The sequence below is a fragment of the Chaetura pelagica genome, unplaced genomic scaffold (genome assembly GCF_000747805.2).
Source record: "Chaetura pelagica isolate M959 unplaced genomic scaffold, ChaPel_1.0 scaffold232, whole genome shotgun sequence".
In the NCBI taxonomy this organism is placed as follows: Eukaryota; Metazoa; Chordata; class Aves; order Apodiformes; family Apodidae; genus Chaetura; species Chaetura pelagica.
Window position 1 is genome coordinate 551,404 of NW_009952441.1, and position 27,760 is coordinate 579,163.

The 27,760-nt window shown below is 48.2% G+C and overlaps 1 protein-coding gene across 1 annotated transcript in view; it reads left to right on the top strand.

Moving 5' to 3' along the window:
- SPG7 (spastic paraplegia 7 (pure and complicated autosomal recessive)) overlaps window positions 1-27,760 on the top strand; it is a 77,860-nt gene that overhangs the window by 49,518 nt on the left and 582 nt on the right. The window contains exons 2-16 of the mRNA XM_010008453.1: window positions 1,369-1,471; window positions 2,151-2,240; window positions 6,633-6,883; window positions 7,498-7,637; window positions 9,568-9,670; window positions 11,139-11,264; window positions 11,580-11,742; window positions 12,509-12,682; window positions 17,680-17,804; window positions 18,975-19,077; window positions 20,085-20,195; window positions 23,649-23,764; window positions 24,809-24,965; window positions 25,456-25,619; window positions 26,592-26,669. Of these exons, the coding sequence (XP_010006755.1) occupies window positions 1,369-1,471; window positions 2,151-2,240; window positions 6,633-6,883; window positions 7,498-7,637; window positions 9,568-9,670; window positions 11,139-11,264; window positions 11,580-11,742; window positions 12,509-12,682; window positions 17,680-17,804; window positions 18,975-19,077; window positions 20,085-20,195; window positions 23,649-23,764; window positions 24,809-24,965; window positions 25,456-25,619; window positions 26,592-26,669 (2,004 nt within the window). The remainder of the gene's footprint in view (window positions 1-1,368; window positions 1,472-2,150; window positions 2,241-6,632; window positions 6,884-7,497; window positions 7,638-9,567; window positions 9,671-11,138; window positions 11,265-11,579; window positions 11,743-12,508; window positions 12,683-17,679; window positions 17,805-18,974; window positions 19,078-20,084; window positions 20,196-23,648; window positions 23,765-24,808; window positions 24,966-25,455; window positions 25,620-26,591; window positions 26,670-27,760) is intronic.

Sequence of the window (27,760 nt, forward strand, 5' to 3'; positions counted from 1 at the left end):
GGTTCTGGCGTTTTGTGTCCCGGGGGAAGGGGCTGGAGCCCCTGAGGGAGCTGCGGGGGTTGGGCCTGGGGAACAGGAGGCTGAGGGGAGACCTGCTGGCTCTGCAGCTGCCTGAGAGGAGGGTGGAGCCAGGGGGGTCGGGCTCTGCTCCCCAGGAACAAGGGACAGGAGCAGAGGGAACGGCCTTAAGATGTGCCAAGGGGATTTAGGCTCGATATTGGGAGAAATTTCTTCCCAAAAGTGTTGTCAGGCCCTGGCCCAGGCTGCCCAGAGCAGGGTCCCCATCCCTGGAGGGGTTTCCAAGCCCTGTAGATGTGGTGCTGAGGGACATGGGGCAGGGCTGGCCTGGGCAGGGCTGGGTTAGTGGTTGGACTGGATGATGTTGAAGGTCTTTTCCTACCCAAACCATTCTGTGATTCTGTGTAACTACCCATCACATTCATGTGCTCCACAGATGCATTTTCCCCCTCCCCACCTCAGCCCTTAAGGCAGAAGGAAAAGTCCATGTTTGAAACAGGCCTCCAAAAATTATTTAAGACCTTTTTTGGGTGTTTTTGTTCAGTGCAGTGGAAAAGCCCTGCCTGTCCAAGTAGGCCAAGTAGGTGATGGAGGAAGAGCAATTGTGGGACTGCTTTGTGAATCGTGCCAGTTCTTTTCTGTGATTGATTTAAACTGCTCTAAGCTGTTTTGTGTTCTAGAAAGTATCAATCCCAAGAGGTTTCCCTCTCGAGGCAGCAGAACAGTCCTGTTGCTGCCCAGCAAACCTGGAAAAAAGGGTGAGAGGTTTTGGCCTCATCAGTGCCCCTGGATGGTTTTGCTGCTCAGAAATTGGTGCCTGTGCAGTAGAGGGGTGGTTAGACAGGAAGTCAGTCATCAGAAAAAGGCCAAGACTTGTGTGCAGTGGGAGCGTTAGTAAATGTTAGTTCCAGTGTTGTGAAGATGCCTTTAAATGTGAATGTTGGTGGCAGGATTGCTGCTGGATTGCCAGGGGAAGTGGCTGTGTTGTCCTTCCTGCCAGGCAGTGGGGTTACAAAGTCATGGCCCTGAACATTTCCCTTTGTGGAAAAGGGATCTTCACGTTTTCAGAACTGACCTCCAACAGACCTTTAGAATGAAAAACAGGGAGAAAAAAGAAAATTTTCCAGTGTTTTGAGTATATGTTTCTGTTTATACATATGGTTTCTTTAAATGGGGTTATAAACAACATCTTTGGAGTCACATGGCAAGTTTACAGCACTACCAGGAATACTGTTCAGGTCTCCCAGCTGCTACTTGCCACAATATTTTCATGTTTAGGAATCTTAGTCTCAGAGCACACAGAAAGGTTAAGCAATCCAATTGTTATCCTTTTCTGTTTTTCTTCCTCAGAGCCTTCTGTCACAAACACTTTCCCCCACACCTCGAGGTCTCAGTGGAGCCCTGGTGAAACAACAGATAATTAGAGATCCAGTCAGGCTTTGGAATCTCTTAGGTGAGTCCTGAGGAACAACTGTCCAGGGGAGGAGGGGAAAAGGTCTTATTTAGTAAGAATATTGACTTCCTTACCTGCACTGCCTATGTTCCTGAAACTGAAACAAAGCTCTTCTGTTCTTGGCTGGGGCGGGGTGTGCATTTTGCAGGGGTTCCAGGTTTTTGTTTGGTGACAGGGATGAACAGAGGCACCTTTTCTCAAGGAGCTCAACGTGGTGAAGGGAACACTTGAGTCATTAGACCTAAAAAGCTAATTTAAAAACTACAGACTTTAAAGGAGAGACTCTTTCATCACAGGCTTTGCTCCTGAGGCAATGTCACCCACCTTTGTCACCTGACATTGCTGAAAACCTTGCACTGGAACAAGTTTAAAGTGTATTTTAGAAAATGTTATTTGAATGCTAAAAGCAAAACTACAGAAAGGTAAAACAAAGTCAGTTCTTCTTCTCACTCTTCAGACTGGGAGGATGAGTTTTAAGGCAGCTGAAGGAGACTGTCCCTCCCATTGCTCCCTCTGCTGAGCCTGTCCTGTTTCCTTGGCACAGGAATCAATCTGTGCTCTTGGGTAGATGTGGAGCTTTGCTTGCTCCATGTTTGGAGTTTCTGCCATCTTCTGTCCCACTCTCTCCCTGTCTCCTGAGGTCTCCTGGTAGTAACTACTTAACTCTGCTTGCCTGCAGGTAGCACCTACTGGTTTACTACTTCAAGCTCCCAGAGGAGTAACCAGAAGAATGGAGGGTTCAAAAAGAAATCTCCACAGGAGGATGATGGTATGTCTGTGCTAGAAAGACACTTAGTGTAACAATCTGTGTGTGTGAGAGGGATGAGGGTGGACAGTGTGGAAGATCCTCCTCAGTGCCTTTGGCCCTGGCAAGCTGTAAACCTGAACCTTGTAACTCAGCACCTCCCCAGCCCGTGGCCTGGAACGTGTTTGAAGGGCTGTTTAGGTGATGGGAGTGCTGAGATTCAAGACAGATCATGAAACGGATTCTTTTTGTGCCCCTTTGCATCTGATGTAAATAACTTCATTAATGTTTGCCTTAGCCTTGGTGCTTTACAAGGTGGAGCAGTGGAATTAACTGAGTTTTGGTTTGGAGATTTTGTTGTAGAGCATTTTGTCTTAAACTCGTATTAACTAAATTTAGTTCTTGAAGCTGGGTTCTGTTTTTCTCTTACCTTTCATTTACCTTCACTGTGGATATGTCTCTGCTTACAGTGATTTACAGAGCTCAGACATAAAAATAGATTCCTTAAAAGTTCTTAGCTGTGTTGCTAACGGCACTTGCCCAGAATTGTTCTTTTTTTTAAAATATCAGTCTTCCTAGATACTGTTTTTTGCACGTTTTATACTGACTGCCTCAACCCCAGGCATCCTGCTGTGCAGGACTTACTGAAAATGAGTTTTAGCTCAGTAAATGTGTCCTGGATCCCAGAGATCTCCATGGTGTGCCAGATAATGTTGGGCAGTGGAGGAGTGTCCTCTCTGTACCTTAAGGGGGTGAGGAATTTAATGATACTAATGAGGTGTGTGGGTGTGGGGGGGTAACCTCAGTGTACTAGACAAAAAACCTCCTGTCACTTCTGCCAGGCAGTGTTCTGATCCTTGTAGGTGGCACTGTTGTTATCTTCTACCAGTAGGTTTTCACCAAGCATTTTTCAAATAGGAGTGGGTTTTGTGAGTGTCCCTTCAAGTCTTGCTATTGTTGTCAACTTTCTGCTCTTTGTAGATTGACACCAGCTGCTTTCCATTTAGTGTAATTTGACTCTTCCACTTCTGGAAGGAAAATGCTGTGCTTGTTTGTATGTGCCTCCCAAGGACTGAAGTGCCTGCAGAGCTTTTCTGGGCTGTGGATAAGGCATGTTTTCAGACTCTCTGGTGTAGATTTCTAGGTGTGAAGTCCCATAGCTGATGGCTTGTCCTCCATCTGCAGGCCTGGTGGGGCAATTCAAGAAAGGTATCAGAAGTGAAGGCCCAGGTGAAGGTCTCAGTCTTCCATCTAGTCAGTAGTGCTTGCAGAAGTGTGACAGACCTAATAATTTTCTTCATGTTGTGTCATGAGTTGATGCTTTTAGGGACTGTTGATGTCTTCAGAGAGTGTATTTTGATGTCTGTTGTGCTGCTTGTGTCCTAGCCCTTTGAGTGAGGGATGAACCTGCTGTAGATGGTGGGCTCCAGAGCTTTGTACCGAGTTGGCAGGCACTTAGCACCGCATTGGTGCATTGTAATATGATTTTATAAATTACGTGATAAACTTTCACTTAGGTGTCATCAGATAATGTAATCACTTGGCTTTTCCTTTGTTGTACTTAAGCACAATGGTAGAATCCTCCTGAATTAACTGACTTCTGAAGTAAAAGCAGTCAGCTGCTGCTGACTTTGAGCCTGGCTCCTGCCATTGCAGTTTCTCTAAGGCAAGAGCAGCAGCTGTGCCTGTTTGATCCATTTAACTGGGATGAAGCCTTCAGTGGGATGTGAGGGCAGGTATTCTCCTTGGGGGAGGCAGAGCTTCGAGGCTGGGGCCCTCAGTGTTTGCAGGAGCATATGGGGTGGCTGAACAGGGCCCTGCAGTAGTGTTGGAGCTGCTGAAATCAGTAAACAGAAACACATCATGTTTGGTGGCCTCATTTCTCCTGTGATTAATGGATGGCTTGGCTTTGGGAGGTGGAATGCTGCCCTGTGGCTCCAGGGGAATATCCTCTCTGCAGTAATTATTAAAAAGAACTCTTCAAACTGTCACTGCAGCCCTTGCAAGATTTTAATCAGAGAGTTCAGATTTGGGGTTAATGGCAAATCATTGCTTCATGGAGGCTTTTTGAGACTGAAAAGCTGGAAGTATTCCCACAGCTGTTGCTTGCAAGTGTCACAGGCAGTTACTGGTTCTCATTTGCCGAATAATGTGGGGTAGCTCATGGTGCAATATGAATGCTGTATTGTAAAGATAGTCACACTTTGCATAAGCACAGAAATAGATTGGATTTGTCTTTAATTAAGAGCAGAGCAGAAGAAAGCTTTGCATTGCCTTATAGCTTTCTAGAAATGTTCATCTCCTGAAATTATTCAGCTGTAGGTGACAGGCCCTAGGTAATTCCTAGAAACTGGAGAGGTTGTTTGCATCAAAATATCTAATGGCCAGCTCCTACCTCCTGGTGATCTTTTTGTGGCAGTATCCTCAGCCACGTGTACTTGGGAACATCATGGATGCTTCCTCACCTGGTCTGAAATGTGCCAGAGCAAGATGCTTTAGCCACAGTTGGCTCTGGCATTTCCAAGGAACCTACACAGCAAAGGGTGGACTTGCTGCTGGACTCATCCTAGAGTTGTTTCTTTTCTCTATAGAGATATTTTTTAGAGCTTGCTCAGCTCTTCAGGATATTACTCAGACTAAGGCCTCTATCCTACTATATTTAAATTTTCTGTAACAAGACTACAGAGGGTGTCATCCTGCAGCTTTGTGATGAATTGCTGTGTTCTAATGAAGGTGGATGGAGCAGATAACAGAGGAGTGAGGAGATGGCAGTGAAGAAAAAAGTGGATGGGCTGGGCACAGTGTCTGAGCTTGTCACTCTTTTGAAATGATGACCTTATCTGAAAAGCTGCATTGTTTCTATTTAGGAACCAGCCTTTCCTGTTGGATGTGGAGCAGAGCTGGGAAACGAGTGAAAAATGAGGCTGTGGATCTGAAGGACAGAGTCCTTTTTTTAGCATCTGACTGGGTCATATGTTTGTCCCCTGGTTGTGTTGCAGTGTGTGGAGGGTCTAATTGGTGGCTAGTGATAAATGCTGGTGTCAGAACATTCGTTAGGAATTTGCAAATAAATGGATCTGGGCTGCAGCAGGGCAGGGGCACTGGCAGCCAGTGGTGCAGAAGGAATTTATTTCTGGGTATAGGATAGTCTGTATGTATGGCATGTTGGTGTTAAATTGTATATCAAGTGCTAAATTATATATCAAGAACATCCAGATATGACTGGGAAGAAGAGGAGATACTTACTGTCATCTGAGCAGCTCAAGCACCAGCCAGCAGCTGACACTGAGCTGTGCAGTCCTTTGCAGGCCACAGAATTTTATTTCAGTTTGCCTACACAGTGCAAAAAATGTTGAGAGTCTGGAGAAAAAAAAAAAGGTGTGGTGGCAAAGGCTTCAAGCAAACCATCCCTTGATCTCACCACCTCAGTGGGTCACTGGTGCAGGAGAGGTGGGGGAGGCTCAGCTAGTCTGGGAATCTTCTTTGGCACGGAGCCTTCACGTGGACAAGTTATCACAGCTTTTTGTACATGAGGTTCGTGCTGCAGCATGGGAGGGAATCTGTGCAACCTCAGAAAGTGAGATGGCTTTGAGTGTTGATATACACAGGTAGGCTGCATATATACCCATGTTAGGCCAGGCAAGTGAGAGATTCTTTCATTTTAGCACACAATTGCACTTGGTGGGATTGTGATGGTTCCAGGGGACCACCTGAATTCTGCTGGAGGAGGATTAGACTGCCTTGAAACAGGCAGTGCTGATCGGAGCTCTTTTAAATGTGTCTGAGGTCACTGTCTCTTTTCATACAGTCAACAACATTTGCAAGTGAGGGTCTGTCTTCGGCTGGTTGATGCTTCAGTTCCTCCTCAAATTCAAATTCCTCCTCCATCAGCTCCATGGTCTGTGCACACACTGCTTCACTGCCTGGCTGTTGGGGCATGGGGGAGCAGCTGAGCACAGCTGCAGCAGTGGGATGCAGGCTGGTTTGTTGCTGGCAGGATGCAGAATTTGCCTCCTTTCAGGCAACTGTTTCCATCGAGTGCTGGTGCTTTCATAAACAGGCTTCTGACCTGGCGCTGTTTCCCGTGTGCAGCTGAGGCCCTGTGGTCTAGAAGCCAGAAAGGTCTGGGAAGGTCACACTATCCAAAAAACTGACTCATGGATGTAACCTTGGGCAAGTCACACAACCTCCTTTGTGAGCCAAGCAGAAAACTGCCTGTGCAATGCAGGTTGGCCCTGCTTCTGAGCCTGGTCCTTCAGGAGAAACCAAACGTGCAACCAGAAACCCCCGAGAGCTGCTGGTGTGTCAGTCTTTGTCATTGAATTGTCCTTTCCTTAGGTCAAAAAGCTCAGCAATCACATGCTCATATCTGTTTTTCTCTGACATCATTTTTTGTTGTTGTTGTTCCTTCTACAGAGGAGGAGAAACGCAGAAAAAGGGAAAATCAGCTGCACCTGGAACGCCTGCGGGCCCTGCTCATCCTGACACTCATAGTGCTGATGTTCCGGTTCATGGTCACTGAGAACAGAGAAGGGACTAGCATTTCCTGGAACTACTTTGTCAATGAGATGCTGGCAAAGGGTGAGGTCCAGAGAATTGAAGTGGTGCCTGAGAGTGACATTGTGGAGGTTTATCTGCACCCAGGAGGAACTCCCCATGGACAAGTTGTGAGTGACTGCAGTTGGAATGATCTTAGATTATAATGCTGTAAAGAACTGAAGTAATGAACATGCCTGAAGGGGCTCCAGGAGAGCTGAGGAGGGGCTTTTCACCAGAGAGGGCAGTGACAGGACAAGGGGTAATGGTTTTAAACTGAAAGCAGGGAGATTTAGGATACACATCAGGAAAAAATTCCTCCCCGTGAGCATAACGTGGTACTGGAACAGGTTGCCCAGGGAAGCTGTGGCTGCCCCCTCCCTGGAGATGTTCAAGGGCAGGTTGGATGAGGCTTGTGCAGCCTGGTCTGATGGGAGGTGTCCCTGCTCAGAGCAGGGAGGTTGGAACCTGATGATCTTTAACATCCATTCCAACCTTCACCACTCTATGATTCTACATGCTCAGTGAAGCTCTAGCTGGTAAACTTGCTCTGAGGAGACTGGAGGTGTTCTAAGTTCATGTGGAGCATCAGAATCAGCTCCCTGCTCATGAATTCATTGATGCAGCATCGCAGGATATAAGACAAAGCTGACCTGGCTCTGACTGGCTCATGTTGTGCACTTCTGCTCCTTGTTGTCTCTTACCCTCCAGTACTCATCCACTGCTCTTGGTTGCATGTCCCCAGAACGTGACCCTGTTGTACACCATGCGGGTGGCAAACATTGACAAATTTGAAGAGAAGCTGAGAGCTGCAGAGGACGAGCTGAATATTGATGAGAGAGAGAGAATCCCTGTTTCCTACAAACATCCTGGCATTTATGGAAAGTATGATACAAGTTTGTGCTTACTGCTGATTTTTATATTGGTGACAACATCCCTCACTTTTAATTCTGAACTAAGATAGTTCAGAGAAGAGGGAAGATCTGTGAAAAGACTCTAGGGCCCTGGCCAGGCTTTACTCTGGGCTTTCATATGATGTAGTAATGTTTTGCTCCTACTTGCACTTCAGCTAAGCTTGTTTTTGCAAGGCAGGATTTATGGGGTCCAGAGCACAAACCAGACTCTGAAGCTCACCCACTGGACTGTTGAAGTCCACCTCCATCACTGAAGGCCATCATTTCCCTACGTGTAGGAAGAGGCTTCAGTGTTTGGAGAGCTCTCAGCTAGCTGCTTACTCTGCAGTACAAACAGAGAGGTAGTACTGAGTCCTGTCTGCCAATTAAAGGAATCCTGATTTCTGACAACAGATTCCTGCCACTAGTTGTCTGCATGGTCACCTACTTGTGTACCATGCAGAGTGAAGGTGCAGATCATCTGCTGCTTTTAGTAGCTGGTGGGGTTTGGAGCACAGTGCCTTTCCAGCTGCAGGTGGGGATGGCCCATGTGTGTTCCTCCCAGACACCTTACAAAAAGTCATGTTCCTATGTGAATGGATTCCTGGACTGGATTTTGTCTAGTTGCTTGTCCTCTGAATAGCATATTTTTAATACATGGTTTATAGGAAGATAATTCTTTTAATTGATCATGCAGTATGAGACCTTTAGTTGAAATTCAGAACTTGCCAATTTTTTCAAACCTGTGTGTAACAGGAAGAGTAGACTGAACAGTTAGTCAGCCACCAATACAAGCTGCTTCCCCTGGCCCTGAAAAGAGTTGGTTTTTTTAAGACGTATTACAGGGTCTGAAGTCTCTCAGGAGACTTGTCTGGAGGGTTCATAACCTCACTCTGGAGTTTGAACCTGTGAGGGGCAAAGCACCTGTAGCTTGGATCCAGTTTACTGTGAGATGTGTCCTTCAAAATTAAATGTAGTTGACAAATGGAGGGTGACTTTCAGTTTCCAGTGTTGCCTAGGATCTCTCCCTGAGAAGAACCAACTGGAGCTGGATGTATAGCACATGCTGGTCCCCTTGCTTAAGTAAATCACCCCTCTGTGGGAGGTGGAACGCATGTTGCTAGTTTAAAGATAAGAGACAGAAGTGTGGCAAGACCAGATGATTTCACAGACACGTGGAGCAGAGCAGGGTCCCACAGTTCCCAAACTGTCATCTGATGTGATAGTTTTTGCATCCTTCATGTAGAGCTCACAAAATATTTGTCCTCGGTGTGTTTGTCCTGCAACTGCATTAGCCCCTCAGTGCCAGCTCTGCTCCACATCTCCCTGCTCATGCGATTGATGTTGCAGAGGATCCAGAAAGTTGGTGGTGGTGGTTGTTGTGGCACTTCCTTCTCACATAAGGGACTTCTGAGAGACTTAACCAGGGATGGCCAACCAGGCTAGGTAGAGCAGCCTCTTAATGGGAGACCAGTACTGGGGTTTCTGCCAGGACTAGGGGAGTAGGCATCTCCCTAGTGTTGCCAAACACAGGCCCCCTGCAGTGAGCTCCCTTGGGATGGACTGCCAGCCCCACAAGCCTCTGCTCTGGGTGTGATTTGTCTGCCTGAGGGTCCTATTTGTTTTATAACTGGAAATGCCTCTGAAGGGGATGGTGAGGTCGAATTTCTTCCACAGCTGTAAGCAGTATTTGCCAGTGTCCTCTGTTCAACTTCTTAGGTTACGCAATTGTTGGGGTTTTGGTTTTTATATGTATAAAAAGACCCTGTAAAGATTCCGTTTTTTTAGTCATGTCTGCTCATTGCTGCACTTCCAGCCTGAATGTCAGGACCTTCAGAATACTGAAAATAGTAATACTGAGCAATATTTACCCAGCTGTGGCTGAGCAGTTCAACCTGTACCTGTTTTGCTGTTGTTCCCAGTGATCTCACTTCCCTGCTGGTGACCCTTGTGGTTCTGTCCATGCTCTGGAGCCTCTTCCGCCTCATTCGGGTTGCAGGCCGGGCAGGAGGATTCAACGCCTTTGTGAGTATCCTGCATCTTCAGGTTGCTTTGGAACCCCTGGGTAGTCTTGTCTTCTGCTGGCCTCATCTCCTAAAGTCAGTGCAGAATGAGAACTAAGTGGGGCCAAGGTCTCTCCAGTCTTGACACATCTTGCATCTTTCTCCAGCCCAATCATCTGGCTGAGTCCCCGGCTGGAGCTGAGGCCCTTTTTTTCCCCGCGGCAGGAAGGGCTGAGCTCAGTGAATTTGCAGTCCAGTTTGCTCTGCGTTTTTTAAAAGCCTGCTAATGAGTTGCAGCTGCAGATGGTGTTTTTCCCTGGGTCCTGCCAATATGCCTGCCATACAGCCAGAAGTAGGAATTGCTGCTTTCTGCAAAACTAGTTCTCAAATTTATAAAATATGTTCAGATTCTGGTTCTTGTTATGTGTTGGCCTGTTCTACTCATGCCACATGCCTCACTTGCAACATCAGTGAAATCTCCTCCTCCCTATTTCCCCCCTTGCCTGGGTCAGCTGATGAAACTGTAGAAATCAGCCCTGGGTGCACTTCCATGGACTGCAGGGATTTGAGGATGAAATACAGTGAATTCAGTCCCTTGTTAGATTTCCCACTCAATCTCCTTTTCTGGCTTTGGGATTCTCTTCACACAAAGGGATGCAGCTGCTCAGAGGAGAAGAGCATTGTAAAGAAGTGTTGAGTAATTAGGGCCTGGAGGGCTGGATGCTGTCCTTGCAGAAGTGGGGACAGCTCAACCCTGCCTGTTTAACTCTTCGTTTGGATAAGCTGGTGTTTCTCAGGCCTGCGAAGCTGTAAACTTCCTTCTCAAAGAAAAAGTCTGAGTAGCTGTTTTCAGTAGAACATAATGAGCAGTTACAAGGAGGGCGTTTAACTGAATTCTTGTTTTGACTGTCACTGTGGCTTAACACACTCCAGGAGATGGAAATGTGGTGTCTGTTAAATCTGAGAACCTATAGTTCTGTCCCGGATTGAGTTGCAGTAGAAACGAGTGGCAGCATTGAGCAAGGATGGGAAGTGTCTGTTCATATGCATTTACAAGACTGGATAGGTAATTATTTACCATCAATACCTATTCCTCAAAACAATGCCTATCCCATGTGTATTAAGGATCAGAGCATTTAGAAATCAGGGAGAAGATCCCAAATAAGGTTTGGGGCATTCTGCACGTTTTTAATTAGTATCCCTGCTTGGTCTACATGGAGTTCAACCTGGGTTGTGTTAGGACTGTTACTGCAGATTCTCTCTCTTCTGAGCAACATTAAAGTTTGAGTCCCTGATCCTGCAGTCTGGCTGTGAAGTGTCTGCAGAGCAGACATCAATAAAACACCAGTGCCTTGGTGGGCATTTTGGTGTTGCTTCTGAGGGGCAGCTTATACCTGTGCTGTCTCTCAGAGTGTCACACACAGCCTTTCCAGGCTTGTGCTATGTCCAAAGGCAGAGCAGGCCTTCAGGATTTGTGCTGCCTCCCACAGAACCAGTTGAAGATGGCTCGTTTCACCATCGTGGATGGGAAGTCGGGAAAAGGGATTGGCTTCAAGGATGTGGCGGGAATGCACGAAGCAAAAATGGAAGTCAAAGAGTTTGTGGACTATTTAAAGGTATTTAAAAATAAAACAAAAATGGTGCTTGCTACTCATCTTCTGAGATAGGTGGCTGACCTAGGGAGGAGAGTATATTCTTCTCTTCATCCTTCATGACACTGAGCAGCCTGCTTAAATAAGCTGAGAGCTTTTTGTGCTGTGATCGGCCTGACTCCATCTCTGTGTATCCAATTCCATTAAAAGAATGCAGGTGCAGCTGCTCCCATGAGTTGCTCAGGTTGAGAACAGTCTTGTGGAGTTCTGGGAGGCCCAGTTCTTCTTCAGATGCTTCATGTGAGCTGCAGATCTGACAGAGCTGTGTTGTTCTTGCAGAGTCCTGATCGCTACCTTCAGCTTGGGGCTAAAGTACCCAAGGGTGCCCTATTACTAGGACCACCAGGCTGTGGGAAGACCTTGCTGGCCAAGGCTGTGGCTACAGAAGCACAAGTGCCATTCTTGGCCATGGCAGGCTCTGAGTTTGTGGAGGTCATAGGAGGTAAGCTTCCCAGGAGGAGGGGTGTGGAGCTTGGGCTGGTGTGAAGTTGGAGGGTGCTGGCTAGGCCTCCTGGAAAGGACAGAGTTTTAGCCCTTCTTTGCATGGGAAGGATTAGTTGAATTTTTCTACTGAAAATATAAAAGGTTTTCAGTGACAGAGAGTGCTCAATGATATAGAACCTAACCTGCAGGCCCATTAATTGCTAGTTGTTTCTTCCTGACAATGTGCAGCCCTGGTTCTTCACCTGAAAGCATTCTCTCTGAGTGTCCCATACCTATTATTAGCCCCACTGACTGAGGCTTCCTTCCTTGTATGACAATGCTGATGGATTTTCTGCTGCTCTCTGCTGATGGGGAAACTATGGCCTTTTTGCCTTGGCATTTCCATCTTTTTTCTCCTTTCCTCTTGGATCTCTTGAGACCCAGCAAGGGTCAGCGTGCAGGAACACAATGAATCTTTCAGGATTTGTGGAAGGAAGAGGAGTTAATGTTAGGAGCTGGGAGCAGAGCTTCTCTCCCAGCAGCTGGAAGAGTCCTTGCAGTTTCTGGAGCTCAGTTCAAAGCTGGCACCCTCCAGGAGCAGTGGTGCCTAAGGACTAAACATCTGAGTTCTGTGCCTGTTTCTTTGTGTGGGAGTGTTGAGAAAGGGACTGTGTTATACTGAAGGCTTCTCCATTGTCAAGTGTCTCATCTGGGGCCAGTAATGCTGCTTTCCAGCTTTGCTGATGATTTTAGCTACAAGACTGACTTCTTCCCTTCCCCTCCAGGTCTTGGAGCTGCCAGGGTCCGGAGCCTGTTCAGAGAAGCCCAGGCTCGTGCCCCCTGCATCGTCTACATCGACGAGATCGATGCTGTGGGCAAGAAACGTTCGACCAACATCTCTGGGTTTGCCAATGCTGAAGAGGAGCAGACTTTAAACCAGCTGCTGGTGGAAATGGATGGTCAGTATTTCTCTCTGCCCCTCAGCAGTTGGGCCCTGATCACCTCTACATCTTTCTTCCTGCTTGAACTTGCCATGCCACTTATAGAATCATAGAATGGTTTGGGTTGGAAGGGACATAGAAGATCATCTAGTTCCAACGTACCTGCAAGGGCAGGGACACCTTTCACTAGACCAGGATGCACAAAGCCCCATCCAACCTTGCCTTGAACACCATAGGGGTGATAGGGGGCAACTTCCACACTCTCTTCTCGCTGTAGGAATCAGGGTTGCATGAACACAAATCTCATTCTCCTCTTCCCTTCTGGAGAGACAGGCAAGACTGGTCCAGAGCTGATGGTGCCAAGGGAAGGAATGGTGCTTAGGTCAGATCTCTGAGTATATGCTGTGATTAACTTGTGGAGATAATCCTCTTGAAAGCTGGGCACTTGTATAGACTTGTGCTAAACCTAGAGAATTTTAAGACCCTAGAGCTAATTGGTTTTGTGACTTGAGTGAGAAGAGAGGGTAGTGCCCCATCCTGAGTAAGTTTGCACCATGTGGCATCCACCTGCTCATAAAATCAACAGAAAACGTGTATTGGAGATCATGGCTGGCAGAGGACAGCAACCCCAGGGACTCTTCCTGTAGCAAATGGCTTCAGTTTGGGAGTATGCATTCAGAGGAGAATTATTTACAGTACTGGGGAACTAAAAGAAGAGGAATTGGCAGGAAGGGCACTGCTGCTTGTAGAGGGTGACATTTAGGTCCAGCTGGCCATTAAATGTTGTTGGGTACTTGCTGGAGTCCATCCAAGACAGGTAGTGTTTTAAAGCCCATGGGACGTAAACAAGGTAACTTCAAGGGCCAGAGCTGCCTTTTCCCTTGACTGTAACTGTGACACTTGTTGTCTCATTATATGAAGAATTAAGAGCATCCCACTTTCTCTAGACCTTGGGGGTTAAAACTGCTCGGGTTTTTTTCCTGGAAGTTTGCAGTGAAATGGGGATGCAGCCCCACTGAATTAGAGCAGGTTCTGCAGTACAGCAGCAAGACTGTCTTCTGGAGATTGCTCTGGAGTCAGTCCTCCCTTTCCAAGGAGGGAAGCTGGGGCTTGCAAAAATGCTTTCAGCAAAGGGTAGATGTTCCTTCCTACTGCACACAAGATGATCTGTAATTCTGGATCTCTGCCCTTGCTGCAGAAGGAGAAATTGTAAGTAGGAGCACAGCATGGTAGAGACAGCATAGAGTGATACTGCTTTGGAGTCCCTGCAGACCCCTCTCTGCTTCAGCATAGATGCCAAGAAGTTTTTGAAGGAGAGGAATAAACTTTGAGTAGGTTCTGAACAACCCCACATAGATCTAGTTATCAGAACACCCCTGGAACCCAGAATGCTGTGCAGGTACCAGAAATCATCCTAAATATGTGTATGAAGTTCCCTGGAACTTTGCACGCGTGCACCAACTCGGGGAATTTGACTTGCAGTGAACAGAACTATTTTCAGCTGATCCCTGTAGTAGATGGGCTTGACAGGAAAGGCCAGGAGTAGCACACAACCCTGGCTTGGTTGGGATTTTTTCCTCTGACAGTTGTAGGGTGAGCTGGAAACAGATCAACAACAAATTAAATGGAGGTCCATCTGTTCAGGAACGTGTAGTCAGTACAATCCGCATCTCCATACCAAAAATGAAAATGCTTGATTTTTTCCAGTCTCAGTCATGGTTGTTAGAGTATTTTCTTGGTGAGTCTCAAGGCAGAAATCAGGGTACAATTCTGTTGGAATAAAGTGAGTTTAGAAGTGAAATTATCCTCCACATATACTTTAATAGTCCCTTGTTTGCTGTGTGCTCCCTGGCTTGTTTATAAATGTACAGTGTCTCATTATTTATTTGTGCCTCATACAGATCATGTACCAAGTCCCTCATTTTGCTAAGTGCTTTATCAAACACATACTAAAAAAAAAATAGCCCAAGGAGTTTACAATGTCAAAAGGGAGACAGCTGGCAAGGACTGTCAGGCTGGTAGGAGAAACTTGGATTCACTGTTGGCTTGTGCTCAGGAGCAGTGATCTTGGCACGTGAGATGTTACCTGCCTGACCATGTTGCCTAAATCAACACTGAAGAGCTGTGTGCATCATAGCAAAATCCTTTTCAGCATGATGGTGAAGAAGGTTTTTTAGGAGGTTAATAATTCTGCCTGAGCACAAGCAGAGGCGTGGTGTGTGTTTGTGGTGAGGAAGCCTTGAAATGGAAGGTTGAGAGCTCTGTTTTAGCTGTCTTTAGCTGAAATTGCTGGTTGAAGTTGTGCGGCGCAACAGCGTCCAGCCACGTTAGCTGTTGGTGTGAAAGAAATGGTGCACAGAAGTAGATCTGTGAGTCATCAGCAACATGGTTGAATTTGTGTGTTCCAATGAGATTACTCAGAGGTAAGACTGGGGAAGAAAAGAAGGGTCAGAGCTATATGGAACCTGCTCTGCAGGCTGGGGGAAGGATGATGACACCAAGAAAACAGCCATTATGTGACACTGGATGGGATGAATGTGCAGTTTGATACCTGATCATTCTGGTCCAAAGGGTTTAGAGTAATTGTGGTGCTCTTCCTGTGAGCAGCCTTGGCTTCCTTAACTCTGACAGCTTCTTTGTGTTCTAGAAGCACCAGGAGTCTGGTGGGAGAAGGGAAGGGACTGGAGGGAGCTTGCACATACAAAAGCTGTTTTTAGCAGAGTGACACATCTACTCCAGTCTTTGTCAAAACAGGTGCCTGGTTTGAATAGTGAATCTTCCCTCACAAACTACAAAGAAGCAGAAGAGCAATGTGACCCAAATATCTCCTCTGCTCTGCATTTCACAGGAGCTTGACAGCCCTGGACTGCTCTGTGTTTTGTGAATGGAAATGCAGGACATCTTTTGGTAGCAGCTCTTGACCTCAAGTCCTCAGACCAGACCTCACCTCTGCTCTGTGCTGTAGGCACGTTTCTGACCTTGAGGCTTCCCTCACAAAGGAAGCCCTGTTTTGGTGATGCTATTCACAGATGAGATCCAGAAGGCTTTTGAACAGGTGGCTGGAGAATTCCACAGTGTAACAATGCAGATGAGATGCCCACTGAAATAACCTGCTCTGTGTCAGTGGGGAGCAGAGCACTTGCCAGTTCAAGTGGACCCTCTTTTCCCCTCCCTTTTTGAAGCAGCTTCATTTATAAACATTGTAGATACAAAGGCTCTCTTCAGGCTAGATTTTCAAAGCTTTAGTTTTTATTTGTTGATCTGACTGAGGTGTTGTTTTGTAGACTGTTCCTATGGCTGCTCTTTCCTGTGAGGTGCCAGGTGACACTGCACTGGGAACAGCCACAGGAGTCAGAAGCTGCAGCAGTTGGTTTCTCAGAGCAGTGTTTTGCACCACAGGGATGGAGGCTTGAGAGCAAGTGGGGCAGAAGCTGATGGAAGGAGGAAGCTGCTGTCAGTGGTTCTGGGTTTTTTTATATTTGCTCTAATAGTCAGACCTATTTTAAGAGAGTTTTCCCAGCTGCAAAGCAGATAATGTGCTGTACCATCTAATCCTGTCGTGTGAATGAAGCTTGCTATCCCCTGAGTGCCTGCAGGGCTGCTTATTGATCACACCCCAAAGTGCAGTGTAACACATGCCTGAAGGATGGCCAGCTTCATCCTCTCCAGGAGCTTATTGAGACAGCATCCTGCAGGGAGGAAGGGCTGAGGTCTGCTACAGCACAAGCTGACAGAGCCAGCCTTCTGAGTTACCTGTAACCTTAATCTCCCTGCTGAGCTCGTGTGTGCTGACACATTTGGCAGCAGCTCTTCTGGAGGAGCTGGGGGGAGCTGAAACTCACCCCGTGTACGTGCGTGACGCTGCCTCTGCAGCGTGTGACTTGGCAGGGAGGGAAGCACATGGGACCAAGGCATCCTTTCCCTGGGATGGCTGCTGTGTGCCAGGGCTGTCCAATCTGCTGTAAGCAGGTGACTCATACCCAGGGGCCTGGGGGCACCTGAGGGAATGTAATAAATAAGCAGTGTGGTTCAGTGATTCAACATGATCTCTGACTCCCCACCCAAGCAGCACAACTGCCTGCCCCATTCTGCCCTCCTCGAGCTGCCAGTGCTCTGGCTTCCCCAGGAAGCCCTGGCTGCCTTTGATGCCTCCATACTGCAGGCTACTCTACTGAAGCATGTCAATCCTGATGCCCCCACCATCATTAAGACCTGGAGACAAAACCTCTGACTGTGGCTTGAGCTAGTGTATGCTAATGATCACTGCAGAGCTGTTTGGCTGTGTTTTGTGTCTGTCTAGGTGTCTGTGGTGTGGGTTCTGCAGGGTTGGTCTTTGCACTGGTCTCCAGTATGCCTGGGTGCCTTCTGAGTGGGAGAAGACAAGTGAGACAAGATCCAAACCATGCTGTAACATGCCCCTTACTGGGTGGTCAGGTTACCTCTTCCCTTTCTGCATTAACCTGAGCTGGTCAGAAGAAAGCCTTTCCCTCCCCTGGTGATCATGGTGGCCTGTCTGTGACTGAAGGCTAAAAGTAAACGTAAGCTGAAAGGGCTTTCCACAGAAATATTTGAGAAGGAAAGGCTGTTTCAGCCAGTAAACCTTGTTTGTACAACCTGGAGCTGCAGGAGAAGGAAATTACATAAGCCTGGGGATAGGAAGACATCTCCAACTCATTCCATTCTCCTTTCTAGTTGGAGCAATTTCTAAATGTGGCAAAAGGAGGGATAAAACAATATTTTAAGCCAAAGTTTATTAAATAAATGAAAAGGGAAATTCAGATTATCTGTGATGACCAAAGACTGACCTGGGTGACTCCAGAGGTTCTTTCCTGTCCTAGCTGAAGAGGACACTTTCTCAGCTGCCCCAGAGGATGCAGTGAACACCCTCTGTCTTTGTGATAAAGCCCTGCAAGACATTCTGCACATCCTGCCCTGCCCCATCCCTTTGTGTCCTTGCAATGCAGTATCTGTAGTGATGAGAACCTTCACCTCTGGTTTTGCTTGTTTTTCTACAGGAATGGGAACTGCAGACCATGTCATAGTGCTGGCTTCCACCAACCGTGCTGATGTCTTGGATAATGCCTTGATGAGGCCTGGGAGGCTCGACAGGCACATCTTTATTGATCTTCCTACCCTCCAGGTATATCCCACCTACTGTCCTGTCTTCACTTAATGCTTGTGTCCCAGTCCCTGCTAGTGATTCTCTGGCCTGGCAAAGGCTGAGCTCAAAGACAATAGGGAGACAAGCTTCTGTTTGCCTTTATTCTCACTTCTGAGCTCTAAATCAAGGATTTGACAATGCTAATGCAGTTGCTTGTTTCTCTGAAAGGATAATTCACTGGTTTTAAGTCCCTCTGCTCTGGTATGAGCTTTGGCAGTGAATTCTCCTGTGAAGTTGTCTTTGCCATGCAGATGCAGAACTATGTTTGTGTCTTCTCTCCAGGAAATTGGGAACCACCTAATTGGCAAGTTGGCTTGTATGAGTTTAAATTGTCATGTGCCTTGAGCAACATTTGTTCTTTAGGTTTATTGTCCTCACTATCCTTGTAAGGCTCCTCATTTTCCTTTAGGCAGCCTGTTCAGTGACTTTCTCTTGAATGCTTTTTAAATCCATTTACTAGGAGTCTTCCGTGACCGCCGTGTTGACATTGGTGGCAGAGTTTTGGGAACAGGCTCAGCTGCAGTGAGGATCTGCCTGCTCTGGCAGCACAAGCTCTTCTTCTCCCATCTGTGCTTTACTGGCATCCTCATAGTTTTCAGTTAAAATACCTTAAATGCCTGATACAATCTGGCACCGGAAGCATGAACTGTGCAGCTGCCCTGAAGGAGGAAGGGGAAAAACCCTGGCAAGCGAGCCCATTGTTTTAATCAGGATCTCCTGGACCAGCGGAATGAGTCACTCCCTGGCTCCTTGCCAGCCGGCAGCTCCCCCACCTCCGTCTGGGAAACGGTTTCAGCCTGTGGAGCTGGCAGTTCGGGTTTGCCTTTGCAGGGTGTGAGGGAGCAGGTAGAGGCAGTGGGGGCTCCTTCCTGCTGGTGCTTTTATGGTAAGAGAGAAGTCAAGACAGATCAGAGTGAAAGTTGGGAGGGGAGAGTGGCCCTGGGAGAGAAAGCAGTGACTCACGGTAGGCCTCCTACATCTGTTCTGAATTTGAGAGCTGGGTGTTGATCAGGGCTCCTGGAGCTCTAACCGCTGTCAGGACAGCCCTGCCCTCTGCTGGCAGTGGCCCCGTCCCTGTTGCCAGGGCTGCTCTTCCCTAGCCTGGGAGCTGCTGCCTTGCTGGGCTCAGGTGTTCTGTGTTCTTTGCAGGAGAGAAGAGAGATCTTCGAGCAGCACCTGAAGGGGCTCAAGCTGATCCAAGATGCCAGCTTCTACTCTCAGCACCTTGCTGAACTGACTCCAGGCTTCAGTGGTAGGACATGCTCTGCCCCTGAGGGGCTGCTCTGCCTGCTCCTGCTCCAGTTCTGCAGTTCAGCCTGGAGCTTTTTGATTGCTTAGTTCAAACAGGGTATTTTGGTATAAAGGGCTTTTTTCTTGAAACCTTCTCCATCTCTATGGCAATAGTGGGAACCTGACCAGCTCCCTGCTGAGTGGAGCTGTGATGAGCAATTGTTCATGGCTATTTTCAGTCTTCTGGGACTAGCAGGGTGTGGAGGTAGGGAAAATATACTTTTATAATGCCTGGGCTCCTAATTCCTAAGGGAAGGAACCAGTGCTCACAGTCCTGTCCAGCCTGTTGAGGAGATGATAAGATGTTGCACTTCAGGGGAAAGACTCTAAAGTTGATGCATGTTCCCAGGAAAGTGCTAGAAGGAATAGATAGCAATTCCTTTGGTCAGAGTACAAACTGGGACAGTTCTGGCTCCTGTTTCCCGGGTAGGTCCCTGGGAGTTTGAAAGAGTGCTGAGCAAGGGGCTCCAGAGTTCCTGTTTATCTGGAGTTCCTGCAGTATCCTTTCTGGGCTTCCCCTCTAACAGGCCCCAGCACACTGCCTCTCCGTGACTTCTTTCAGCAGCCCCCCACCAACATCACCCACCCACACAAACTCAGAACAGATGTTCTTTCTCTTCAGCACTGAGGTTTTTGGTTGCTCTGTGAACAGTGCAGCAGCCCGTGCCAACTCAGGCTGCCCCGGCATCCCCTGCTGCTGAGAGCCAGCTTGGCTTCAGCCTGGGCATTATTGATGGCTGAGCTCTGGCCTGTGTGTGGCAGCCCAGCCTCCAGAGCCAAGGCAGCTGTATTGTTCCAATCCAACATAAACACCACAGACTAGGTCTGCTCTCTGTTCCCAAGGAACAAAGTAATGCAGGCTATTTGACTTCCTTAGGTCCTTCTCCAGATTTGTTCTTGCCTCTTCTGCCCCTTGAAATCTGTCAGATAACAAATCCAGTGCAATTCTTGTTCAACTCTTGCCTGCAGGAGCTGACATAGCAAATATATGTAATGAAGCTGCTCTTCATGCTGCCAGAGAAGGTCACAAATCCATCGATACCTCCAACTTCGAGTATGCTGTGGAAAGAGTCATTGCTGGTGAGTGACCCAGTTCTCTTGTTGTCTCAGTCTGTGTCAGGCTCTGGAGAGGAGGCTCAAGTGAGCAGGTTACATTCCAGGAAGACAGAGGGATCCTGCCTGTGCTCTGCCCTGAAGGGCTTAGATGCCAGAGTCACAGTTCCCCAAATAAGACCCCAGATGGATCTATCCTCCTGAATCTGCAGGCAGCTTGGACCCATAGCTCAAGGAAGATGCCAGTAGCAAAAAGTAAAGAGGGGAACTCAAATTTGCATGTTTTCAGTTTAAAATGGTTGGGTTTTGTTGATGTTGTTTTTAAAAAGAAAGAGTGGAAGTATCTCTGGGTTTTTCTTGCTGCTCAGGACACCTGCTACATACACATGAATAGCAAATGGGCTTCACATCCTCAGCAGCAAGAAATTAGAGATTTTTCTTTTTTGGCTTCAGAGCCAAAGCTTTTGATGAATTGGCAGAATCCACTGAAAGACAGTAGAGTACTGTTCTCCCTCTGGGAACATCCTGTCGGCCTTTCCCTGTGTGATTGCCAGCAGAGGAACCTCTGGAGATTACCCTGCAGCAGTGTATTAGAGGGAAAAAAAACCCAACAAAACTTCTCAGAACTCTTGACTTCACCTGAAGGACTCAGATGTGGTGGGTTTGGGTCTGAGCTTCCCTGCAGCCAGGCTGTGGCTTTCACAGTCAGACCCTCACAGGTCCCAGTGTCGTGCCAGGGTGGCCCTGGGCACACAGACTGACACACTCTGCTCATAGTCGAGTGTGTGGAACAGGATGTTTGTACTGGATCGGTTCTTTCCTGATCCTGGAATTCAATCTTGAGGGTTTGCTCCTTCAGAAAAAGCCTAAACAATTCCTCATTGATGAGAAGGCTTTTGAGAAAATTCCTGACAGTTTCACCTGCCTCTTAAAAAGCAAACCCTTGGGAAATTGTGGGCACGCTGGCACAAAGCCCAGACTGCTCCCAGTTGTGACACAGAAGTCCTCATCAGTGGAGCAAAGATGTGCTTTATTTTCCCATCTGCAGGATAGAAAGCACCCACCCTGTAGATTCCCTTGGCTTTTCTCTCTGAATTCCTCCCTGGCCTGAGCTCCCCAGACTTGGAGCAAAGATGTGCTTTATTTTCCCATCTGCAGGATAGAAAGCACCCACCCTGTAGATTCCCTTGGCTTTTCTCTCTGAATTCCTCCCTGGCCTGAGCTCCCCAGACTTGGAGCAAAGATGTGCTTTATTTTCCCATCTGCAGGATAGAAAGCACCCACCCTGTAGATTCCCTTGGCTTTTCTCTCTGAATTCCTCCCTGGCCTGAGCTCCCCAGACTTGGGAGATGAGGCAAAAAGCAGGTGAGGCCACAGGGGATGTGTAGCTCTCTGGGATTAATGGGGGGCATTGCAGGGCACGGGCCTCAGCAGTTGCACTGCAGACAAGCTCAGTGGCCTCATTCAGGCTCTGTGGCCTGTAGGAGGCTGTAAAGGCTTTTTGTTGCTTAATAAGATTCTTTCCTCTTAGCAGGACCTGGCTATTTTTTGTAGACCAAATAAATCTAAAAGGCCCCAAACAACCCTCCAGGCCTGTGTGTGAAATGTACCCTTGCCATGTGACAGGAATGCTCCTGGGTTTCACAATCCAGAGGGCATTTCAGTTGCTATAAAAGCTTTTCTTGAAAGAAAGAAGATATGACTGTGCTCTCCATTATAAGCTTCTGGTTTTAATAAGAGTGGTGTGGAATCAAAGGAGAGCTTTGCAAGTCCAGAGGCCCTGTCAGCCTTAAAGCTTTGTGTTGCTGTAAGGGAGGAGTAAGAACTTCTCTCTGTGGTAGTTCCCATTGTGTTTTTAGTTTGGGAACAGAAAGCAGTCAATAAGTCAGGTCTCGTGGGAGGGAGGGAGGAAACCTGCTGAGTGCACAGAGGCATTTAGGGGTTGTCCTCAGAAGATGTAGTGGAGCCTGTTTTCTTGGTGGGGTCTGTGTACAGTGTAAGACCAGCAAAGATGCACCAGAGTTGTTTCTAGGTTGTTTGTCTCTTAAGTGTGGTAAGTACAGGCCTTCAGAGCCCCTGCCTGCCTGGAGGTTGCTTTGTGTAGGGAAAGAAGTAACCCCTGTGTGCTGTTGTGAGTGGTGTAGTCCCTCCCTCCTTGGTGGGCTGACAGGATTGCTTCCAGAGTGTGTGTATATATATATGTACATATATACACAGACACATCTTTCTGCAGACACAGGCAGATGCATAGGCTGCTGAAGGCAGGGTGAGGGACTGATGAAAATCAAGGTTATTCCAAGTAATCTGCTGTTCCATCACCATTATGCCTTGCAGGGTACAGTTGTTTTCAGGGTCCCTGAGCAGTAATTTTACAAGATCTGCCATGCTAATTTTGCTGTTTCCTTGTTTAATAAAGCTCTTGACATTGTTTAAAAATTAATGTTAATAGAATATTGTTTTCCAAGATGTGAAGCAAGCTTGGTGTGATACAGCTCTTGACTCTGCCTGCTCTACCCCCTGCTGCTCCTGGCACTCTGCAGACAAATCAGCTTTAAAGCACTGGTACCTTTTTTCCTTCAGCATGCAGAGCTATAACGAGTGCTTGAGATGCACTGTGTTCTGTAGTTAACATCTGCTCTATGGACTAGAAGTTTTACTTCAATTCAGCACTTTGTTTTGTGGTTTAAATCCTAATTGGACTTGCTCTGCGTTAGGGATTACTGGGTTGGCAAACAGAGACTTTCAAAAAATCACCTTTTTGGAGGATGTGTTAAGTGTGAGTTATGGCTTAATTTGCTAGTTCTCTGGAGCCTGGGAATAAGCCCACGTGGAGCATGCAACGTGTAATCAGAGACACTTCCACAGTCTTGGAGGAAGATTATTTCATATACTCTTGGTCTTTTGCTGATTTGAACACTCCTAATGCACAACAATCCCAACTGGGACTTCTCTCTTAGAGTACAGCATCTTACTTCTCATGTTGTGCCTAAGGGACTGAACGACCATACAGCAAAATGAGTATCACATCCTAGCCAGTCTCTGGTTTGGGTTTTGTCAGGTTGTTTTTGCAAATGACAGAGGAAGTTGCTGCAGATCTCTCCCTGGGCAGAAATACAACATAATGTGCCTTTGGCAGAGCTGGAGGAGAGCAGAACTGTTCTTTCTAGAGCTGTGACCTCATCAGACATTAAATTACTTGTCTAATGATTAAGTCTGTTGTAAGGAGAAGGGGGGAGAAGTTTCTGCCAGTGTTTTCATGCAACCCAAGCATGGATTTCTTTCTGCTGGAGGGACAGAGAGCACCTTCCACAGCATGGAACTGCAGGGCTTTTGCTGCCTGTCCCGAGACAGGGTTTGAGCTGAAGCTTCTTGGCTGTTCAGCCACAGCCTGTGCTACCTTGTGCCCCCAGCTGCACAGGACTCTGCCCTGCTGGTTATACCTGTGCCAGCTATCTCATCAGTTTCTCTGTGTTCCTGTAGGCACTGCCAAAAGAAATCAGATCTTGTCACCAGAAGAGAGGAAGGTTGTGGCATTCCACGAGTCGGGCCATGCCTTGGTGGGCTGGCTGCTGGAGCACACGGAGGCTGTGATGAAGGTAACTCCACCACCAGCAGCTGCCTGAGGGATGAAGCTGTCACTGGGTGGGAAGAGGTCCTTTGGGGTTCCCCTGCCCAAGATGCACTGATTGTTTTGTAGTATTTGTGTTGAATTTGGCTGTGTAATCCCAGCCTCTGCGAGCTTGGAGCTGGGAGTACTGCAGCAAAATAAAGGGCAAATACCCTGTGGTGAAATCCCCAATCGGGCTCCATTAATGACAGTGGTGGTGCAAAGCTGATTAACCAGCTATAGGAGAAGCCTTGCAGTGAAAAGCCACTGTAGAGCTGCTTGGAGCAGCCGAGTCTCCTCCTGCTGGGTTCGTGTCCCCCCTCCAGGGGCAGGGCTCTGCTCTGTGTGTCCCTGCTCTGTCCCTGCCAGGCCTTGCCAGTGTGTCGCAGCCCTTGCAGGAGCTGCTCTGATACTGATGGAGAGAGATGCGGTTTTCAGATGGACATGCTTGGGAGCTTGTCTGCCTGAGGCCCTTCTCTGTAGGGAGAGGCCTTCCATGCTCTTCCATGGACTTCTCCTCAAAAAGCCTTGACACAGAGAGTGGAAATGACAAGGGCAACAGCTCCTTGGCTCAACACCAGCAGCAAATTCACTCTGAATGACCTATTGTACAAGCTGAACTGTTGTTAATTACTCTCATTTAGTGGGTGGGGGGAATGGTTCTTATTTTTCTGAAAACAACCTATCATTCCCCAGGTAGTGTCAGTGATTCTGGAACTCAGTAAAGTGAACTCTGGCTCAGACCCTCCAAGGCAACTCCCAAATACCAGGATTTCTCTGGCTTGCTGTTGAGGGCAATTTCCTTTTCATTTCTTGAGCAGAAAGTGTCTGTGTGCAGCTGTGCAGGCAGAGCCTGGGGTACAGGAATGGTGACAGGCTGCAGTCCTTGGCTGTGTCTCTGTAGCTCACCCTGCCCCACAGCTTACAGCAGATTCCACTGGGAATGCAGGCCTGTTTCTGTCCTGTGCTCCCTCAGCTGGGCAGCTGGGACCTCTCTTGTCCTCTGACCTGAGGGAGCTGCTCTGTGTTCCAGGTGTCCATAGCCCCTCGGACTAACGCCGCGCTGGGATTTGCTCAGATCCTTCCCAGAGAGCAGTACCTCTTCACCAAGGAGCAGCTGCTGGAGAGGATGTGCATGGCTCTGGGGGGCAGAGTGGCTGAGGCCATCACCTTTAACAAAGTCACCACAGGTGAGGAGCCAGGCACGGGCAGGTGGAGATTGTGCTCAGGGAGCCTGAATTTTTGCACTTGTTATGTCCAAGGTGACCTGAGCAGCAGAAGTCTCCTACCCTGAGAAGGAGAAATATCCAACTGTGTTTTGATCTTGGGCTTGCATTTGTGAGCGTGGAGGTCTCACTGTTGGTTGCCTCTGTGTTGTTGTAGACTTATCCCAAAGCCTGAGGCCACAGATACAATTACCCAGTAAGACTTTTTGGCTCATGGGGGGGCCTAGTGTTTCCAACTAGTTCTATCAACATGGGATGTCAGCAGCAGGCAGTGGCACAGGAGTGAGCTACCAGAAGGTTTTCTCGCTGCTGTGTGTCGGAAGGTCCATCAGTGCATGAAGACCTGGGGGCTTCTGTGGGTCTCTCAACTGGTGGGATGAGTGTTTGTGCAGGATGTGCTCCTCCTGCACTCAGCTCAGAGCTGGCAAGTATTGTGTCTCTCTCCCCTGCCCAGGAGCTCAGGATGACCTGAAGAAGGTGACCAAGATAGCCTACTCCATGGTGAAGCAGTACGGGATGGTGCCCAGCATCGGGCAACTCTCCTTCCCAGACCTGGAGAGTGCCCCGGGAATCGGTCGGCGCCCTTTCAGCCAGGGACTGCAGCAAATGATGGACCATGTAAGGCCACCCGTGGTTTCCTGCTCCTCTTTGTTCTTCCCCCAATCAGTTTGCATGTTTCTCTGAGCCACGAAGCAGTGAACTTCAGCAACTGAGCACTTCCTGCTCTGTCACCGTGTGCTGGGACTGTGAGCGAGGCCTCCAGAACAGGCACAATCTCATCCAGCTGTGAGTTCAGCCCAGTGTGCTCCCTGAAGCTGCAGCAAGTGGCTGTAAAATATGCTGTAGTGCATAAAACTGCGGTGGTGCCAGTGTGGGCAAGACCCTGGGGAGCTTCTGGGAGACAGGAGGAGCCAATGTGACTTTTGGAGAGAGGGAGAAATGCTTTTTGGGAAAAGGAGTAATCTGGGGAGTCTAGGGTGTTGTTGTGGAGCTGTGGACAAATAGATAGACAAATATTTGTCTCCAGGCTCTCAGGAGTCCCATGTTTATCTAGGCGTGGCTGTACAGTGCTCAGGTTACATGAAACCTGTGTCTTAAAGTCTCAGTTGCACTATTTAAATGTCTTAACTTCCTAGATCAGGGGGACTATCTAACCAGGCAGGTGGCTTGGACAGACTGGGAAGTGTTGGCCTGTCTTGGGAAACTAGGCTTCCTTGCTGCAATAAAAACATTGCCTTAGTGGAAAAGTTAGATAGCTGGAAATGAAAGACTGTTTCAGAAGTGCTGTGGTTGTGCTTTCCTGGGGTTTGTGCTGAGCTGCACCTTTTCCTCCTGGATGGCCTCCTTCACTGGACTGTGGTTCCCATCAGCTGGAACTCTGCTGGAGAGTTGTCCTCGTGCACTTCACTGCTTCTTATCATGAGCCCTCTGGCTTTTTTTCAAACAGCTTATCTGTATATTCTGTTGGTGGGAACCACTTTCTGCCTGGCTCAGCGAGCAGATTCCATCCCTCTGAGCTCTCCTTGTTTATCCATGTCATATTTGTTCCCACCTGAGCGCCAAATCTCTCTTCTTGTTGCTCTCCTCTAGGAAGCCAAAGTCCTGGTGGCTCAGGCTTACAGGCGCACAGAAAATCTCTTACTGGAGAACCGGGACAAGCTGCAAAAGGTCAGTTGGAGCTGGGTGGGGTTTTGTTTGTTTTTGTATCTGCTGGTTTTTCCCTTGTTACTTTCTGTGCTCTAAGTTGGCTCTGGCAGAGTCTGTGTGGTCGTAGAAAGCCTTGGAGTGGGAGTGCTGGGGCTTGTGTTTGTAACAAGTGACTTCAGTGCACGTCCCCTGGGATAAGGAGGAGGCGCAGGGAGGGTTGTGTCCCCACCTCTGCCAGGAGCTCTGAGCTGGCCTCAGGTTGCAGCACCCTGTGCATCTTACCTGAGCTTTCCTTCAGCAGTCTGGTCCACAACATCCCAAACGACCAGGAGGCAGCTCACTGTTGCAGGTCTTGCAGATAAACCAATCCTCCTCTTAAAATAATTTTAAACAAACAAGAACAGCCCCTCCAGCTGCCCAGCTGCAGGCCTCGTGCCTACGGAGGCAGGCAGAGCTGCTGGGACCCCCTGCTGTTGGCCAGACCCCAGCCCTGTCCCCAGGACTGTGCTCCCAGGGCAGGCGCTGCTCGGGGGTCTCCTCTCTGCAGGCCTCCTCCTCTGTTCTGACGCTCTCGTTTAACGACAGGCAGATGTTTGCTGGAGGCTCCTCTCGGAAAAACTTTTAAGTTAAGCCAAAGTGTCTCCAGAGAGTGAGTGTTACAGTTGCCAGGCCAGTGTGTCACATCTTGTCAGCAGGGCTGAGCCATTCCCTGCGGGGCAGCCACCCGCTGCTCAAGCCTGGTGGAGGGGCCAGACAATTCCCCTCTTCTGGAGAGGAACTTGAGATGACCTTCAGCCCGTGCCTGCAGGAGCAGACAGCTCTGTTAGCCCTGTGTGTCCAGGGGGGGGGTGTGGGTCTGCCTCTGCCCTCCTTTGCTGCCACTTGGGCATCTCAGAGGGGCAGGATCACGCGTGCAGTGGCAGGAAGGGCACTTCTCTGCTTGCCCCTGGAGTTCCCAGACCATCCTCTAGAGCTGGCTTAATTCCTTCTGGTCATTCTGTGTATTCCTGGCCAAAAACAGGCAAAGGTCCTTGTGAAAGGACCTGGCAGCCTGGAGAACCTTGTCCTGACGCCTACAGGCTTTTGGGTGCCCCCCTCCATGGTGTGGCAGG